Genomic DNA, 19,512 nt, shown 5'->3' with positions numbered 1-19,512 from the left:
GATTCTGCATGTCCTAGCCCATGTGAGCTGAGAAGGTCCAATTGTAGGATTAAAGAACAGAAATGTATCCTTGTATTTTAAAATTTGTCAGTTAGACCAACAGTGTGACATAATTGCCAAAGATGTAGCGAATGACCTGAGGTTACCTTTCGTACAAAAAGGTCACATTTCACCTTCAGTTTTCTGAAGTTTTACTTGCATAACCCGTGGAAGGCACCAACACTCAAATGGGCCTATCCAGAGGGGTTTGTACATCTTCCTACACATGAGAATTCCTAACGGGAGCAAATACAAGACTGTGGTCCAACCCAAACTTACAAGTCCGGCTGGGAGAATCACAGAAAGTTGTGGCTGGAAGGGGCCACTTGGGGAGAATTTTTCATGAGGAAACTGAGGTTCCTCAGCATTCTCCTGATGGAGAGATACAGCTCTTTCCATAGGAACACCTTGAATCTCCATCCCACCCCCAACCCCCCACCCTCTCGCCCCAGATGCCGCCTATCTGTCCCTGCAGCTGCTGCTAAATATAGCTGTCTGTGGCTGGCTGCACCGGCAGCCGCACACCCCATCCCATCTCCCTATCTCGGTTACAGAGTGGTCCTCCCCAGGGTCATTCTATGTACACACTCCATATTTCCAGCCAACGAGGAGAGCGAATCAAACAGTAAGAGAGACAAACAGAGATAGATTGGAGTCTGGCACCGGGCGCATAAGGCAGCGCATGAGAGAAAGCCGGTCCCTGGCTTAGCCTTCCCAGCTCATTTGAAACACCGTCTGCCCTGGGCCACCTTTAGGAGATCCCTCAGCGCCCCCGCCCCCACCCCCACCCCCTCTCCTCCCCGCAGTACAATCCAGCCCCCATCCAGCAGCAACAAGTCAAGTTCAGGGAAGCTGCTCTTTGGGGTCGCTCCAAAACCAGTTGCGCCTGGAGTGATGTTTCAGCCAATGTCAGGGCAAGGTAACAGTCCTTGGCCGGCGTCCAGCCCCTTTGTAATGCATATGAGCCGGGGAGACCCGTCCTTAAAAGTTGAAGACGGGGAGCCAGGAAGTTGGCTGTGCGCTCGCTGCTCGCTGGTGTCTGGCCTGGGGGGATCCCGGAGACCCAGGGCTCCGGCAGCGCCGGGCTGCGCTCTCCTGCCGGCGGCGGGACATGCGCTGCGCCGCGCCCGCCTCTAACCCGCGGGCTGTGCTCTTCTTCCAGGTGGCCCTCCGGCTGCTGAGCCCTCTGCGCGCGGAGCCGGTCTGCACCTTGCCCGCGGCCGCTGACCATGACCATGACCCTCCACACCAAAGCGTCCGGCATGGCCCTGCTGCACCAGATCCAAGGGAACGAACTGGAGCCCCTGAACCGCCCGCAGCTCAAGATCCCTCTGGAGCGACCGCTGGGCGAGGTGTACGTGGACGGGGGCAAGCCCGCCGTCTACAACTACCCGGAGGGCGCCGCCTACGACTTCAACGCCGCGGCCGCCGCCTCCGCGCCCGTCTACGGCCAGTCGGGTCTCGCCTACGGCCCCGGGTCCGAGGTGGCGGCGGCGTTTGGTGCCAACGGCCTGGGCGGCTACCCGCCACTCAACAGCGTGTCGCCGAGCCCGCTGGTGCTGCTGCACCCGCCGCCGCAGCTCTCGCCCTTCCTGCACCCGCACGGCCAGCAGGTGCCCTACTACCTGGAGAATGAGCCGAGCGGCTACGCGGTGCGCGAGGCCGGCCCTCCCGCCTTCTACAGGTACCCGCGCCCCCGGCGCCGCATCCGAGCCGAGCCGATCCGATCCGATCCGATCCGTCTGGGGTGGCCGCCGCGCGCCCCCGGGGCGGAGGGAGCCAGGGAGCCGGGAGGGGGGAGCCACGGGCCAGGCAGGCACCGAGCAACCTGCCGCGCGCGGAGCCCAGGACTCGCCCGAGGGCTAGCGCAGCCCCGCCTGGGCGTCCTTGTGGATCTGGCTTTGCAGAGTCAAGTTCTCTAGCTTGGCAGCTTAGGAAAAAAAATTTTTTTTTCCCTTCTCCACCCCACTACTGTCTGCCCGAGAGTCAGATCCGAAACCCCGTGTGCTTCCTAACCAAACAAATAGTGGAAACCTCACAAAGCCGCAGTCGTCTGTGGGGGGAGCACCCCAAAGCAAAGGAGCACAAGGCGCTTTGAGTCCCTCCTCAATGTTCCGCTGTGGTATCTCAGGCTGGAGGCGGCGGTGGCTAGGGGAGCTCCGTTTTTATTTGTTTATGATGATTTTAACATTTTAATGTGCTCGGAAAAGTTCCTTTCATCTAGAATTTCGGATCGGAAAGATGATGATGATGATGATGATGATGATGGTTTTGGGGGCAGCGATTCCTAGCAGCGTCTGTCTGTCTGTCCTCCCCCGGGCCCTGGGTTCAGGGCTTGAATGAACGGAACCCTCAGAGAGCAGTGCAGGAATTGAATGGGTCTTAAGTTTCTGGGTTCTGCGTTCTCTAGCTGAGTCCTGTTGGAGCAGGTTGCTGGCCTATGACTCAGGGCAGCCAGGACTAAGGCAGCCCGTGAGTCTGAAACAGGCCATTTGGAAGCAGGCGTGTTTTTGAAACACCCCTCTGCCAGCGAAAGCCTATTGCAGGCCCACCTGGCAAAGAAGGCCCCAGGAGCCCAGTGCGGGTCCCTGCTGCCCCTTTCCGTCCCTGTGGCAGAAGCCTAGCCGGCCAGGGCACACAGGCGCGCCTGTGACTCAAGTAGCAAATGCTTTGTGTCCTTATGTTTTCCTCTAGTAGAGAATATACGTTCCTCCTCCCCCCTCCCTCCCATTTTCGCTTTGATAGTTTCTCCCTTCTCTTCCTGATGGACCAGGGAGGGGTTGGGTGGTGTTGCTGGTGAATCGCTGCGCTCCGGGCCCCACAGGACAGGGATGCCCTGGAATGGGGCTGGGAAGCCTCAGGGCCCACGTGGTGGCTGGTGCTGAGCTAGGCAGTGCCTGACTGTCCCTGGCTGTCAGGTGCGCCTCCTCCCTCACCGCGAGCCTTCTGCATGCAAACTGTGGACTTCCCATTCAGTGCTCTGTCTCCAGAGAAATCTATAGCGGAAGAACCAGAGGAGGGTGCAGATTGCTCCCAGAAGATCCCGAGGGCAGGTTTTTGGGGTGTCTGAACTTACCCCCTATCCTTCAGGCCTGCCCCCCCCCCCCCCCCCCCCAGGATGTTCACAGCCAGATAAGACCAGCCCGAGTTACTACTTCAGAGACAAGCAGGCAACACTTTCAAAACCTAAAAAAGAACCAGACTTTAACAAAGCCGATTGCAGACTCCTTTCCCTTGTTTTATTTCAGGGCTAAAATGAAAAGGGAAAAAGAAGTTATTCTGCCCACTTTATAAAAAAAAAGTGTTAGAACAAAATACAACGATTACATCTAATTCACACACATTTTAAAACCCCTTGATGTGAAGGAAGGCTCTGCTCAGGGTGTGAATTCCATAACCTCAGGATGGACTCCAGAAACTATTTTCTTTTCCATTAATTTTCAGTTCTTTTATTGCAAATTAATGCCACCGCATTTCAATGGGCACTAATGAGGCTGCTCCTCCGTGGATTATTTACTGCCTTGCTAATAATTACAAAGTGAGCTTGGTCAAATAAAAGGGGGATCACATTTTATTCAAAATCATTCATCAGCCCAGAGGCAAATAATATCCCTATAATGTGCCCTATCTTAAACTTTTTACAACAGATGATATTCAAATACTTTTAGAGTATTATAAAAAAAATGAGAGGAACTTTTTTAAAAAGTAAAAATTTCACGCAAGTAGGATTCTTTGTGGAAATTCAGTTTTAGAGTGATTTTTCCTTTGTAGTGTCTTTCCCATAACATCCTTCCTCTTTTGTTTGAATTCTACCTCTTATGACCCAGGGAGGAAGAGAGAGGTCTATGCAAGTGTTTATTTAATATTATTGAAAATATTAGTTAATATTTTTCCCTTTGAATAACACAGGGTACAATAAAAGAATTGAAGAAACCCTTTTAGGGACCTTTAACTTTCTTCAGTAGTTATCAAAAGTTTCGGGGGCCAAAGGCAGTGTTTTCAAAGTATTTGTTATGTATGACCCACAGAATCATGACATCAGTTTAGTGAGTCTAGAACATTTTTTTTTTTTAGGGGAATGAAATGGAAAAGAATATAATAGAAAATATCAGAGTGCATAATATTTGGTAGGGTGGGTTTTGTTTCCTTAAAATTGTTTTAATTATACCTGCTGTGTGTGCCGACTGTGATGTAGAATGTATTTCTTACTGTGGGTTGAGGCCAAAGAAATTTGAAAGCTATTGGCCTAAAATGTTATGTTTAGTAGAAAACAAAAAATTTAGGTAAGTGCCTGGTGGTTTTATCTGCATAAACCAAAAAGCTATTTTGATTCTCTTTATTTTATCTCTGGCCTCCCCCCCGCCGCCCCCATTAATTAGTTTGTGACTTTAGATCAGTTAGATTAAGCTTTACTATTTTTGAGAATTTATATGAAGTTCACATTACTTAGCATAAGGATGCTATGGTTACTTTCTTCTATTGGCCACAATATGCAGCCATATCTATGTATGAAGCAATGCGACAGCTAAAACTGCCCTGGGCATATAATAATGTGAGAAACATTGTCACATATCCCAGCCAATTGTTATTAAGAGGAATACATTTATAAATAGGCAAGCTGTGACTTCCTTTGCAAGATGTGCCTGACCTACAATTTCATGATGAAGGCAACTGGGACACATCTTATCCTGGGTTTCTTTTCAGAGTTCAAACAACTTAGGAAAGTTGGACCAAACTAAAGATGAAACTTAATCATATCCACGATGATTGTTAAAATTCTAACGAGGTATTTAATGTTCCGTGTTTATTTCAGTTGTATTACTCAATATTCTTGAAGGCTAAATAATGCCCACTGCTCCAAATTACTTGACAATTACACAAACCCTTTGCATCAAAGTCAGTGCCCTGGTAATTTGTATTCTATTACACTGGCTGCATGCTTTGAATGACTCGTCTGTCCACTCGTGATCACTTAAAACTATTTCTTAACTTTGAACAAGGCTCATCTCCAGGAAGAGATTTTAATGGCTAATTTTCAAGTTTCCAATAATTCTGTCCTTCTATTTCGGTGATATTTTAGCACCCTTTTTTTTCTTACTTCTTTTCATTTACTTAAATTGTTACTGTTCACCCGATATGTTGTGTTGGTCTAAGAATAGTTCAAGGAGCCGCATTTTGCCTCGAGAATGAGTGTATTTTCGGTTGAGAACGGAATCATGTCTTCAATCCCCATTTCATTTTCACCTACTCCATGTGGCTTGTACCTGTTCGGTAGAAAGCTCCTGAAAGATAATTGGTACTTATTCTAATTTTTTTCCTCACAGTCAAGTTAATTTGGGTTCTTAGGTTATTTTTGTGAATATATTTAGGATATGACGTTCATATCCAGGGAATATTCAGGTTTGGCATTTTGGTTTCTAATTCTTTTAAGGGTATAAAAGACAGGGGCAAGAAATGGCAGGAATAGTAGATCAGGAAAAACTATAAAGATGTCAAACTTTCTGTTAATGGTAAGACATTGGTAATTTTGTCAAGTGAGATAGTAGTGTGAAAGTGGTACATAAGCTGCCTATGCATTCAATATTTTATTATTTTGTTCACACATTAATAATTGTTCCTGTACTTTTGTAAGCTAGAAGATAGTAGGGAAGATTAGATTGAAAGTGGGCAGGAGCTTCACTACAAATAGAGACTGATGATAATATGAAATCATTTTCTTTGGCAGCCAAATTTAACTAAAATCTTCATCACCATCTGCAACCTTTGCTTGCAGCCAGGGCTATCATAAAGAATATTTATCTTGCCCTGGCTGGGTAGTTCAGTTGGTTGGAGTGTTGTCCCATACACCAAAAAGGTTGCAGGTTCGATTCCCAGTCAGGACACATACCTAGGTTGGGATTCGATCCCTAGACAGGAGGCAACCGATAGATGTTTCTCTTTCACATCGATATTTATCTCTCTCTTTCCCTTCCTCTCTCTCTTAAAAACAATCAATAAACATATCCTCAAGTGAGGATTAAAAATAAGTAAATAAAAGTAGTGCACCTTTTAAAAAAAAAAAAGCATCACCCAAGTCACCAAGGTTGCTTGCGGGTTTGATCCCCTGTCAGGGCACACACAAGAGTCAACCGATGAATGCATAGATAAGTGGAACAACAAATCCATGTTTCTCTCTCTCTCCTTTCCTTTCTCTCTAAAATCAATAAATAAAAATATTAAAAAGAACATTTTTCTTATAGATACATTTTTTAAACGCCGAGACCCTGATTATGTGAAAAGAGTTGTGCACAAGGAAATGTAAGAGCTTTAATTGTATTTTTTCTAAAATGCATACTCAGTACAAAAACAATACATCGAATGCCTGCCTGTGACTGCAGTATTATTTTTAACGTAACTTTAGGAACACAGTCGAGAGCGCAACGTGCTGTGTTCCCTTCTTTCTCATGATACATTGGATGGATAGAGGCAAGTAAGCCATCGAGTTTAATTCCAAGTCCCCGTTTGCTTACCGAAGAACGGAAAACATAGTGGCCACAACTGTTTAGAACCAAAATGCATGGGCCAGGAAAAGAGGCTATATAATCCCCCAAGCACAGCCACTTGAAACCAGCCACCCAAAGTGAAAGTGTGAGAGATCTCAGAGAGAAGAGGCATTCCACCAAAGTCATCGAGGAGTTTTATTTTATATTTTGAACTCTGCCAGCGAATTGCCGAAGAATATCATTTTAAAAACAGCGTGTCTGAGCTGTCCCCTACTTCATCCCTGAAACATACCCCTTCCTCTGAAAGCTGAGGACTTAAGTGGGCGAAGGGTGAAGGGAAGCGCCTTTAGGAGATTCTCGATTTCAGAAGGGAGAAACCAAAATCCCCCAATTCTGTACCGTAAAGAATAGTAGTAAGAATTATGGGGGAAATTTTGCCTTAATCCATAATGCTTTTAATTATGTGTATATGCCTAGACCCTATTGAAGATATGACGATTAGAAAGGAAACTATTTTGGTCCCAAACAACAACATTTTATGTAGTTTAATAAAGTAATACTTTCAAGAAGCTAGGTCAAATAAAAAAGGGTATGCCTGAGACTTATAAATGACATGAAGGTGTGACAGTAGAATCGATGATGGTGGTGGTGGTGAGGATGATGGTGATGATGATGATTATGGGGTGATGATGATGATGGTGGTAGAGGTAGTGGTGGTAGTGGGATGATGATGATGATGGCAGCAATGAAGTGTTGTGGGTAGGATTTCTGGATGCCTATTATATAGCCAGAGAATTTTATCCTGTACAGAAATAGAATCTTTTAGTGTACTTCACATTTTTGTGAAGTTATAATTTAAGTAAATTGTCAAAAGTTTCAATAATGATATTATCAATAATTTTATACCATAAATTGAATAAGTAATTCTAATTGCTACGCAGAAAATTAAAAAAGAAAAACCCAAACAACAACATTTTAAAAACAGTGTGCCTGAGCTGTCCCCTACTTCATCCCTGAAACATTTTCATTTTTCCTCTGAACTTTTTAGAGGGATACATTGTATCCTCAGTTTGCTTCCATAACATCCTCTACTTTCATCAAAAGTGTCGTCTTTAATGAGATAGTAGGCTACTTTGTCTGGTCATTTTCTACTTTCTGGAGCTCCTATGAATTACACTTGGGAAAATTATAGTCCACTTTAAGTTAATAAAGTTAATTAAGACACGTTGAGGGCTGGACATTTATAAACGAGCCCTCAATACACTCATACGTGGTTATTTTTTTTGAGAGATCTCCAAATGCTGTCAGCCACAAGAAGAATGAAGGCCTCTGCCATTTAGGCTCAGATTCTCACCTCCAGCTCTGAAGCTGCAGGGTTGTCTGGTTCAAAGGCCGCCCCCCCCCCCCCCCCCCCATGCCCCATTCCCTGGTTGCAACCCAGCCTGCATCGCTTGGCTGGCCAGACTCATTCCGCCTCTTCCCAAACAGTATGCAGCGTGCATGGGCCCTGCAGCCCATGTGTGAGCATGCCAGGCACTACTTTCTGAGCAGTTTTCTAGGCAACTGGCTCACTTTCTGACATAAAGGTTCTGGATTTTCTCTAAGACCCTTTACACTCTGTTAGGCCTCGTTTTCTGTATCAAGCTTTCTTTCTTTCTTTCTTTTTTTTTTAAACACTCCATCTGTATATTCCTAGTTTTTTCCTTCCATCTTTTCTGGTTTATTTTTTTTATTAACCCATTTCATTTTTTTTATTTTAATGAAATTTGAAATAGGACTCAACAGATTGCCTAACCAGCACTGGTAAGCCAGTGGTATAAGAATATGCCTTAACATTCTAGAGTGGCATTAACTACATGGAAAGTTTTAGAAAATGAGGTTTTTTTTTCCCCCATCCATAAGCATGGAAGCATAAAACAAACAAAATTAGAGCCTGGCCAGTGTGGCTCACTGGTTGAGCATTGGAGCCAGGAGGTCACGGTTCGATTCCTGGTCAGGGCATCTACCAGGTGCGGGCTCAATCCCCAGTGTGGGGTGTGCAGGAGGCAGCCCATCAATGATTCTCTCTCTCTCATCATTGATGTTTCTATCTCTATCTTCCACTCCGTCCTTTCTGAAATCAATAAAAATATTAAATACACACACAAAATCAGAAAGAAATCTTCACTTAGTGGAGTTGCTTTGACATCTCATTCATTCATTCATTTGGTTACCTTGTTCCAAATTGTGTAGTTCATCCATGGCAGAGATGACATAAAATGCATTTTTATATGCCAAGCAGTTCCTAGATCAGTGTTAGCATTTAGCAGCCAGGAAATGCTGCGGCATGAATGTGGAGGTCCTAGGGCCTCATCCTTCCGCGTCGGATTTGGTGTGGAGATCAAGTACTTTCTTGGCTGCTGTCTCCTGGGTTTCAGGTCCATGAGAACTTGCCCACGGCACGTAAAGCCGACGGTAGTTCCCCCCTCTGCTAACAAAACCACTCGTTTTTGAAATGTTGTAGGTGTGCCCGTGATCTGTTTAACTCATTTCATGAAGGTATTTGAAGTGGTGTTATTCCTTTTGTAAAGCTTTTGCAAGGCAACACTGTTATCAGCATAACTGATTTCGAGAGTCCTTAAGGGTCCCATATGCTAACTTTGACTTCTGCTTTTGTTGTTTTGAAGACCTTACAAATGCTTGGGTTTATTTCTGTTGGAATATTTCAAGCAATTCAGCGAGAAAGGATCTACATTCCAATTTGAGTACAAGAGGCAATTTAGTTGCATTGAGAAGTGATTTCCTTTAGTTGTCTGAGGAGAACGTGGGGGGCTGTCGGAAGCCTCTTTGGTTTCTGAGGGGGGGGGCCCTGAGCAGCGGTCCAGAGACCATCACTCTCGGTGCTGCGCTTCTCCCCGCCCTCAGCGAAGTGCATGGCACGTGCACGTCCGGAGGGGCTGTGAGTTGGGTGACTGGCTGCTGAGGTGGGCAGGGAGCACAGTTACAGTGATCCGCTCTGGCCTCCTGGCTGGGAGAGAGGCCATTCAGGAGGGACCGTCAGCTGTGATTGTAAGAATGTGGGGGCTCTGTGAATCACCCCTTCCTTCCTAAAAAGAGAAAGGATTCCCCAGGACATTCCAAGTCCAGCTCACCCCATTATTTCCGGATTCTGTACTTACAAACTTGCCTACTGTCTAAAATGTATTTGCAACCCCCAAATCAATATTCACGACACTTTCTGGGTCACTCGCTGACATGCACAGAGTGGTGAAAAATCTGAGTCATCGGGCGGCATGCACGTCCCCAGCTGAGGTCAAACGAGGCGACGCTCTGCCTTCTGGTTTCAGCTCCTACTGTAAACAAGTGTCCGGTTCGAGGTCTATTTAGTGCCACTTGCAAAAAAAATTTATCTTGTGCTTTTTGTTGGTGATTTTGCTGTTCAAAAATGACCCCCGAGGATAGCCCTGAAGTGCTGTCCAGTATTTCTAAGCACAGGAAGGCTGTGATGTGTCTTATTGAGAAAATACAAGTGTTAGGTCAGCCTCATTCACACATGAGTGCTGTTGGCCATGAGTTCAATGCTCATGAATCAACAATGTATGTTAAGTAAGGTGTCTTTAAACAGAATCACACACAGCAAGGCCATGCATTGATTGGTGATGAAAATGTTGTGACCGGAGCCTTATGAACACTGTATTTCTCTGAGGGGCAATGGTCCTGCATTCACTAATTCAGTATTTGCGACCACTTTATAGAACATAACTACCGCCAACCATGAGAACTGATGTTTATAACAGGTGATTAAAACATGGGGTGGGAAGCCAGGCAGCTTAGGTTTCTGGGTGACTCCTGACTAGTTGTGATCTCTGGCTCAATGTGCCTCAGTTTACTCATCTGTAAAATGTCAATCCAAATAGGGCCCGCATCTTTTGGTTGTTGTGAGGATTAAAGAAGTTTATAGTTGTCAAGAGCTGAAAACATGCCCAGGGCATAGCAGTCATCATTTTGTCATTACATCTTCAGACAGGAATTGGCAACCACACATCGAAGAAGGTGAATATGAATCTGGAACATTTGGAATTTCCCTATGTTTGCTTAGTTTACCTTCAAGAGACAAACCCTAATATCCTATTGTGATTAGAAGTTAAGCTTTTCCTAAAGAAAGCAGGGAGCTACTATTTCTTGAAATGCTTAATATATGCGAGGTACTATGCTAGAAAACCAAAACAAAGCAGTTGTCATAAACTCCAAATAAGGAAAAAATCAATACAAGGAGGAAGGAGCATTAAGGACTGTGGACTGAAGTGATCCCAGAGAGGGAAGTTGTTGAAACTGACGTAGCAGTTTATAAAGCCCTTAGGAGGGCAAAGAGGGAACGTCTGTGTACTTTGAGGAAAAGGAACTGGGGAAGGATGAGGGACGAAAGCTAACAATCATAGAGCTTCTACAATGATGAATTTTCAACCTTGGCTGCACAGTAAAATCAAGGATGATTTCAGAATCATCCAGATGATTAAAAAACGACTGGGATCTGGGCCACATCTGAGTGGTTCTGATAATTGCTCTGGGGTTGCAGTGGGAATAAGCAATTTAGAAAAACAAAACAAAGCAAAAAACTCCTTGGGCTTTTTCTCCTGTGTAGTCCCCTGATTTGCAGCCTGACAGCATTTCTCTAAGTGGGGTCATAATGAATCTCCCTCCAACCATGTATCTCATTTTTAAAGATGAGGCTGTGCAGTTTGGAGAGATCTGAGAGGGTGCTCAGGGTTCTGCTGTGCTTTCACCCTGAATAGGAGTGTTCAAGCCTAGATCTGCCTGACTGCAAGTCTTCATGTTATTGAGCCACTTGGGTATCAGAAGCAGAGGGTAAAAGGCGTACTGAGGGGGAAAGATGACAGTACCATTGATTTCTACTCATCTTTCCAATATGAGATTTGAAGGAGGGAGTTACAATGGATATTGACTAGATACAAAGCAGACACTTTGAAGAAGAATATGAGACTGCAGACTTTGCCATAGAATATGAAGATGAAATTAGGAGACAACCTGAAACACGGTGCCAGTAGACACCACGGCCAATCAGCTTGCACGGTTTAGGTTTTCGTTACGTGTTTAGATAATTGCTGGTAATTGAAGCTCTCGAACTCACCCCCAACAGGCTTCCCTTTCCTTTAGTTTTTCAGATAGTGGCCACGTGCCAGACCCTATTATTGTTTATGAAACTTTAAAAGCTTAAATATCAGTAAACTTGGTTGATTGCACAGAATTTCCAGTTGTGTGCTTGGGAAGTTCCTTAAAGTCTTTAATGTGGAGGACTTACTTAAAGCTCTCCTTGTGTGCTTCTCTACATCATGAAGTATTTGCACAATTCTGTCCGCCAATAGAACATGTTCTGTTTTGATTGCCCCTGCCCCATTTTGCATTTTAGAAGACTCATTTATTGGTAAGGGAAGCAGGCATGCAGGCACCCCACCTTGGCCCCCGAGCCCAGGGCAGGGTTTGGTGAGGCTTTCCCACATTGCTCAGTTCTCAAGGCTACTCTTTTCCTCATGTAACTCTGCCCAGAATCAGCAGCTAAAAGCAAGTCTTTGAAGTTTTAGAAACGTATAACAGCAACTTCTCGAGGAAGACGTGAACCTGGGTCTCCTCCAATGCTCGCAAGACTTGAAATCCAGGTTCCAGGCCCCACACAATGGGGGACTATCAACTCACCGGCCCAGGTCTCTTTGGTTCTTTGTTCTTTGTTTCTGATGCTCAGCAATTATGATTAATGAAACCAAAGTTGCTTTTCTAGGAAGAATCCAAGCGTCTTCTAAGAAGTCTGTGTTTGACCTGAGGGAATAGCTAGCAGAGTCATCAGGGAATTTGTAGAAGCAGTCACAGGTTCTAGTGTTTTCATGTTGAACACTGTCGTTCACAGAGATGCAATATTAGTCATTTTCTAGCATGTCTTAACACAGACAAGAAGTTTCTTCTCAGATATCTCTCCTGCTATTCTCTCCTTTCTCTATACATGGCCAACTCCCTATTATTGCTGCAATAGGTTCCGTACTGGGTTTTCGGTTTGTGAGCTTTCAGACTTGAATTTTTCGGTTTCCTCCCAGAGCATAGTTGACATACCAGAGTGTATGTCTGAGCTGGTCCTTTCCTCTGCTTTTTAAAGAAGCCTGCAGTGGCTTCTCACTAGTCATAGGTCAAATGCACATTCCATAGTGTGGCATTCAAAGCCCTTGGAGTTTAATTTCAGCTGAACTCCCGTCACTCCATGAAGCTTTTGTTCAAACCATACTTAAATGGCACTTTCCCACTTCTGCTATTCATAGTTACTTTCATCCCTAACATGTACCATTTATTCCCATCTCTGTTAGGCGGATTCTACCCAGAATTCAAGGCTCAACTCAAAAGCCACCCCTACCATGGAAATCACCACAGAAAGCCTTTCATTATGGTTGTAGGTAGACTTGTCTTCCTCATCTGTTTAATAAATTTTATTAATTGTATATATTAATTTAATAGATTTTTATTAATTAATATAGCTATTCACTCACTCAGCACACTTTATTGAATCATGTACTGACTTCTGTTGTACATACAGAGATTAGACACTTCATCTATTGTGAAGTCACTCATAGTCTAATGAGGGAGATGTCAAGTGAATAGACTTGTCATACACTTGTTATAAGAATTGTGATAAAGGAGGGACCACTAGGGACACAGAGGAAGAACAGGCCCCCATCTACGGATGCCAAGGTCCAAAATGGTTTTATGGAAGGTTTTGGCCAGGCAAAGAAGGGCAAGGCAGGGGTGTGAAGAGAGGCTGAGTCTTAGTCCCTGGTACTCTCTTCAGTTCCAGTCCGGTTCTTTGATCAGAATAAATGTTTAGTAATTTATACAGCTACATTGTTGAATTAACAAAATAAGGGCAAATTGCTAAGAATCAGAGAAATAACTTGATAATAGCAATTGTTAGTATTTTTTTGAGTATAGTGCACAAGGCACTGTGCTGAAAGCCTTAAATGATCATCTTGCTGAATCCTTACACCAACCATAAGAGGTTGGCACTGTTATTATTCTCATTTTATTGGAGAAGAAACTAAAACTGAGAGAGGGGAAGTGACTTGTCCAAGGTCACACATCTAATAATGGAGGACTGGGGATTCTAAATCTAGAAGTTGACTCTGGAGCTCAAGTTCTAACCCACTAATTATGCAAGAAAACTGGTGGGATGTCTTATGTCACTGATAGACTTACTCAGCAGTTGGTGTGTTAATTCCTTGTGATATCTTTATATTCCGTTGTGACAATGATTTATTACTTTTTTAATTAAAATTTTAAAATTATAATTTACATTCAATATTATTTTATATTTGTTTCAGGTGTACAGCATAGTGGTTAGACAATCATATACCTTACAAAGTGTTCCCCCCCCAATATTTTCATTACCCACCATACATAGTTATTGCAATATTATTGACTATACTAGAGGCCTGGTGCGCTAAATTCGTGTGTGGGCAGGGTCCCTAGGCCTGGTTATCGATCAGGGTCGATCAGGGCCTTTCGGCTGCCAGCCTGGGCCTTCCTTCCCTGGCTGCTGGCCAGGGCCTTCTTTCATTCCACGCCGCCCCCTGGTGGTCAGCGTACGTCCTAGAGAGCGATTGAACTCCCGGCCTCAAACTCCCGAGGGGACACTTTGCATATTAGCCTTTTATATATATAGAGTTCCTGTGCTCTACTTTATAGCCCCATGATGACTTTGTAACTATCAGTCTGTACTTTCCAATTCCTTTATCTTTTTCACCCAGTCCCCCAAGCCTCCTCCCCTCTAGCAATCATCAGTCTGTTTTCTGTATCTATGAGTCTGTTTCTGTTTGGTTTGTTTATATTGTTCTTTAGATTTCACATATACATGAAATCATATGGTATCTGTCTTTCTCTAACTGACTAATTTCACTTAGTCTAATGCCCTCTAGGTCCGTCAATGTTGTCGCAAATGGTAAGATTTCATTTTTTTTTTTTTTATGGCCAAGTAATCTTCCATTGTATATATGTACCACAGCATTTTACCCACTTGTCTATTGATGGACACTTGGGTTGCTTCCATATCTTGGCCATTGTAAATAATGCTGCAATGAACATAGGGTGCACATATTCTTTCGAACTAGTATTTTGGGTTTCTTAAGATATATTCCCAGAAGTGGAATCACTGGGTCATAGGAAGTTCCATTTTTTATTTTTGAGGAATCTTCATTCTGCATTCCCACCAACAGTACCAGAGGGTTTCCTTTTCTCTGCGTCCACAACCGCAATTGTTGTTGATTTATTATTGATGAGAGCCAGTTGTGACAATGATTTAATCTTAGGCTATGTCCCGAGGCTACTTCTTTTAGTTTTATGGAAAATGGCTATTTTTAAGATGCTTGCTAAAAGCATGTTTAAACAATTTTCCATTAAGTAGGGGGGATGTTTTCCCTTCTAATATCAGAATGAGCCATTAAATAAAATCCTACAAAGACTTCCTGATAGTATCCTTATGCATGTGAAACCCACCCAAGAATTTTAAATCTGGACAGAATTATAGTGTTATTTTGGCTCACCCCCCCTTTTTTTGCAGAAAAAAGTAATACAATCACAGTATTTTAAATCTAGGAGAGACCTTAGGTATGGTGTGCTCCGATCTCTGTATTTTCCAAATGAAGCAACAGAAGTCTAGAGAGGTGAAGGGACTTGCTCATGGTTTCCCAGCGAGGGCAGGCAGAGACAGGACTAGACCCTTGTCTGCCTCCAGCCCACTACTCCGCACTTAACAGATGGAGGCATGACCAGCCTCTGTTCACTGAGGACATAGAGGCCATGCTGGACTCATTGCTGTAGTTCTGGTATGTGGACCCAAAGCTCAAGCAAAATGGGATAAAGGGATGATGCTTGATGCTGATCACTATAAAATTACAGTGATGGCCAAAGTGAATGTACTGGCCATGCCTGTCTAGATAGGCCATCTGTTTAATTGGCATATGGTCCCTGTGATTTTTTTTTTTTTACCTTGGTGTGCCACTTCAGTTTTAAGGATCTAGTGGAAACTTATTTCTTATACCACTTACATTGTTTTCTTTCAGTTCTAATAACTATATCTGGTTTCCTTTGTGATTAAAGATTTCCTTTCTTGTTTTTCTTTTCTTATTTTCTGTTTCCAGGGCTTAAAGGTTAGGAATTACTTTACCAGATTTTTCTTGAGACTTATGAGGACTACTTTCAGATTTCTAAAGCAGTTAGGTGCTATTTTTATTCCACAATGTCCAATGTGAAAATGGAACTTGCATGATTTCATAATAGATATTTCACCTTAGTATTGGCAAAATTAAAAAAATATAATTCAATCTGTGCTTGATCCAGCAGCCAGGTTACAATAGACACTTTTTTGTAACATGGTCCTTAAGTTGAAAAACATGTGTCTTCGTTGAGGCTAATTATGTTGGTTATATACTGTTTACTATTAAAATTTTCCTCTTGTAGTTTAATATTGTTCCAGGAAATGAAATGTAAGTTTAATAAGAATGGCAATTAATGGAACCATATGTCATAAATATAATTAATGTTCCTGATAAATGTATTAAATCAGGACATAGCTGATGGGTAATAATTGTACTAAGCCAAGTTGATTTGACACCATTTCTTCTGTAGAAATTTATATTTATCAGGATAAGATTTAAAATTAAAACTATAATATTTTTTTCACTTTCATTTTTACTAATGAGTTAAAGAACTGTTAGAATTGTCAAAATATTAAATTGACAATGAAAAGGAGGTAGTAATAACTCTATAGTTTGCAACACAAGGAGAGCATGTAGGAATGAAATATGCTTTTGTTAGCATTCTATGACTTTTATATGTGTGAAAGAAAAACAATTGAGGTGGTAGAACTTAGTATAGACTTCTTGAAGTGGCCTTCCCACTTGTTTTCTCTCTTATCAAAAATTGTAGCCCAAAATGTATTTTCTTCTGGTGGCAACAATGATATCAATATCCTCTCAGCAAAATGACTTCCACTAAGAAGGTGGAAACAAAACTACCATAATGATTTTTTCCCCTCTTGCCATTACTTTTATTTATTTACAGGGTGGGGTAAAGTAGGTTTATAGTTGTGAGTACCCGAAACAGTTTATTCTTGTATTGTTATTTATTGATTATTGTATTATATTATTTATTAATTATTATATCAAATTATTATTTTCCATACGAACAGGTGTAAACCTACTTTTACCCCACCATATATTTATTAATTTTTTTTAATTTTAAAAAAATGATGGTTTACATTCAATATTATTTTGTATTAGTTCCAGGGGGATAGCATAGTGTTAGACAATCATATACTTTACAAAGTATTCCGCCTGATATTTCCAGTACCCACCTGGCACCATACATAGTTATAATAGTCATGGGGATGTAAAGTACAGCAGAGGAAACATAGTCGATAATATTGTAATAACCACGAGGATGTTGTAAGAGGCTTTAGCCCTACCTTCTGCATCCTGGTGGCACTTTGCAGGCAGGTGGTGCAAAAACACAGACAGGATGATTAGGTCAATGGCAGCTTTTTCTAAGTCAATATTTCTCCTTGGAAGATGATCATTTTAACCATCTCAGAGTTTAGGCTACAACTTTCTAATTGGATCTACAGGAAGGAGAGCCACAGCAGGAAGACAGAAAGTGAAAAAGACCAGTTAAAGCCACAGGCCTCCTGGTACTGTGCCAGATAGTACTTACCCGTGGCCTAAACGGTGTGAATCAGAAGGTGCGTTCGTCTTTAAACACCCAAGTAATTTCAGTAAATGGGTGTTTAATGTGATATCGCCTTGGCCCAAGAGTTAATGCACCTTCAAAATTGCCTACTTTTGTCCAATACAGACTTTTATCTCTTGATGAGAAAAACATGGTGAAGCTTGTGATCATTAACCTTCCCCACTGTCCTGAGCTCAACTCTGAGATCTCTGCTGGCCCGAGGTATCTCGGAGCCTTCTCTTAAAGGCACCATGTTTCAGATTGCCCAGTAAAATACAGGATGCCCAGGCAAATTTGAATTTCAGGTAAAAAGCAAAGCATTTTTTTAGTATAAGTATGTCCCATGTGATATAATACTAAAAAAAACTTTGTTGTTTATCTGAAATTCAATTTAACTGGGTATTTGTATTTTTATTGGTTAAATCTGGCAGCCCTAACTATGTTGCCTCACTGTTAACTGTTTCTTTCTTTTTTCTTTTTCAGGTTTTTTTTTACTGTGTTTTTATTTTGGGGGCCTGAAGGTTATTTTTTATGGCTTCTCCTGCAGCCAGTATACAGATGCCCGCCTATCTTTTCCTACCAGGAAAGGGAACACGCCACTGTAGAGTTTGCATGTTTATTTTTGCCATCATTATTGATTACAATTCAGGATCTAGCTTTAAAGTAAACACAGAAAGACCTAGCTGTTCATTCTATTATCTGAAAAGACAGGCAATTGGAGCACAAGGGGAAATATTACAACGGAATATTACAATATAACAATTCTGCATGAGGAGAAAATTCAGGAGTCAAATCTAGTCAAAGATCTGGGCTTCCAAACTATTAATTAGGTAGCTTTTCTATGTAATATAGTGAGTACTACAGAAATAACACGTTTCTTGGTTGTTTTGGGGGAATTCTCTTAGTTTTGTGGCATTACTGGATTTCAGAAAATAGTTTCGAAAAATGTTTCTCTGAAATGCTTCCCAAAGTGTAAATGACTTAGAAGAAAAGTACAACTCCTCCCTAGGTAAAACATTAAACCGATCTGCACTCCTCCTACCTCGAGTTTGCAGCACGTTGGCTTGGCTGAGCTGCGAGCAGGAGAACCTGAGCTTGGCCATGATGGCTTGGGAGACAGTGTCTTACATGAGGGGCCAGGATGCATGGCTACCGATGGGCTAGTAGAGAGGTCATGTATCATGGGGGATCTCCACTGCATGGACACAGGGGGTTTGTAAAGAAATCAAGGTGTGAGCCCTAGCTGGTGTGGGTCAGTGGTTAGAGCATTGGCCTGTGGACCATAGGGTCCCAGGCTTGATTCCGGTCAAGGGCACGCACCTTGGTTGCAGGCTCCTCCCCGGCCCAGGCCCTGGTTGGGGTACTTACAGGAGGCAACCAATTGATGTGTTTCTCTCACATCGATATTTCTCTCTGTCTTTCCCTCTCTCTAAAAATCAATTGAAAAATATCCTTGGATGAGAATTAGAAAACAAACAAACAACAAGAAATCAAGGTGTGAAAAAGGAGATGCCCAGCAGTCAGTGAGATAAGGAGATGCTCTAATCTTCTGAGCATGGGTGGGCCAGGTAGCTATGCACGTGTAAGAAATACTCTGAAGTCTTTTTGGTGAGGCCATGGCAAATGAAGTGTGAGCGAGAATTCCCAGGTCAGTGGAAATATCTCCTTTTACTCAGTTCTAACCCCAGGACAGTGAAGAATTCTGAGTCAAACTCCAAGGCACAGTGGGAGGGGAGAGTTGGAGCAAGGCTAGAAGTGTGTTCTCCAGGGTTCTCAGCCACTTAGGAAGCTTGTTGTTTTAGCGGGTGACAGCCGAGGCCACTGGCTGACAGCTGAGTGATTTTGCCCCAATTGGATGTGAGCCAGGTGTGAGCAGAGCACGGGCGATGGGAAGGTAGTGAATCGGAGGTCGGTTTGGTTGATTGTTTTTGGCTTCATACCATCCTTACACCCTGCAAAACTGCATCAGAAGAATTAGGAACAGCTAAATATAAAAAGTTATAAATACCAAGGCCAACTCTTGTAGGAAGATAGAGTAAGTGGGATAGAGACTGGGAATCTGAGCCCTTATCCCCAGAGATTTCAGGTTGCCTCTGACTCCACTGTCTAGACACAACCATCGGAGGATACTTTCCAGAAATGGGAGGAAGCTGTGGAGGCTGCTGCCCAGAAATGAGAAGAAGCCGTGCAGATGCAGAGGCTGGAACTCGCCAGTTTGTGCTGGGAGGCCTGGGAC

The 19,512-nt window shown here is 43.0% G+C and overlaps 1 protein-coding gene across 3 annotated transcripts in view; it reads left to right on the top strand.

Annotated features, from left to right (window-relative positions):
* Positions 1-1,268: 1,268 nt before the first annotated feature.
* ESR1 (estrogen receptor 1) overlaps positions 1,269-19,512 on the top strand; it is a 204,852-nt gene continuing 186,608 nt past the window's right edge. For all 3 annotated transcript variants that reach the window (XM_070417453.1, XM_070417451.1, XM_070417452.1), the window contains exon 1: positions 1,269-1,723. In XM_070417453.1, the coding sequence (XP_070273554.1) occupies positions 1,269-1,723 (455 nt within the window). The remainder of the gene's footprint in view (positions 1,724-19,512) is intronic.

The sequence above is a fragment of the Myotis yumanensis genome, unplaced genomic scaffold (genome assembly GCF_028538775.1).
Source record: "Myotis yumanensis isolate MYYU_CA2020_CCGP unplaced genomic scaffold, mMyoYum1.0.hap1 SCAF_6, whole genome shotgun sequence".
Classification (NCBI taxonomy): domain Eukaryota; kingdom Metazoa; phylum Chordata; class Mammalia; order Chiroptera; family Vespertilionidae; genus Myotis; species Myotis yumanensis.
Note: the sequence above shows the minus strand (reverse complement) of the source record. Positions and strands in the feature narration are given on the sequence as shown.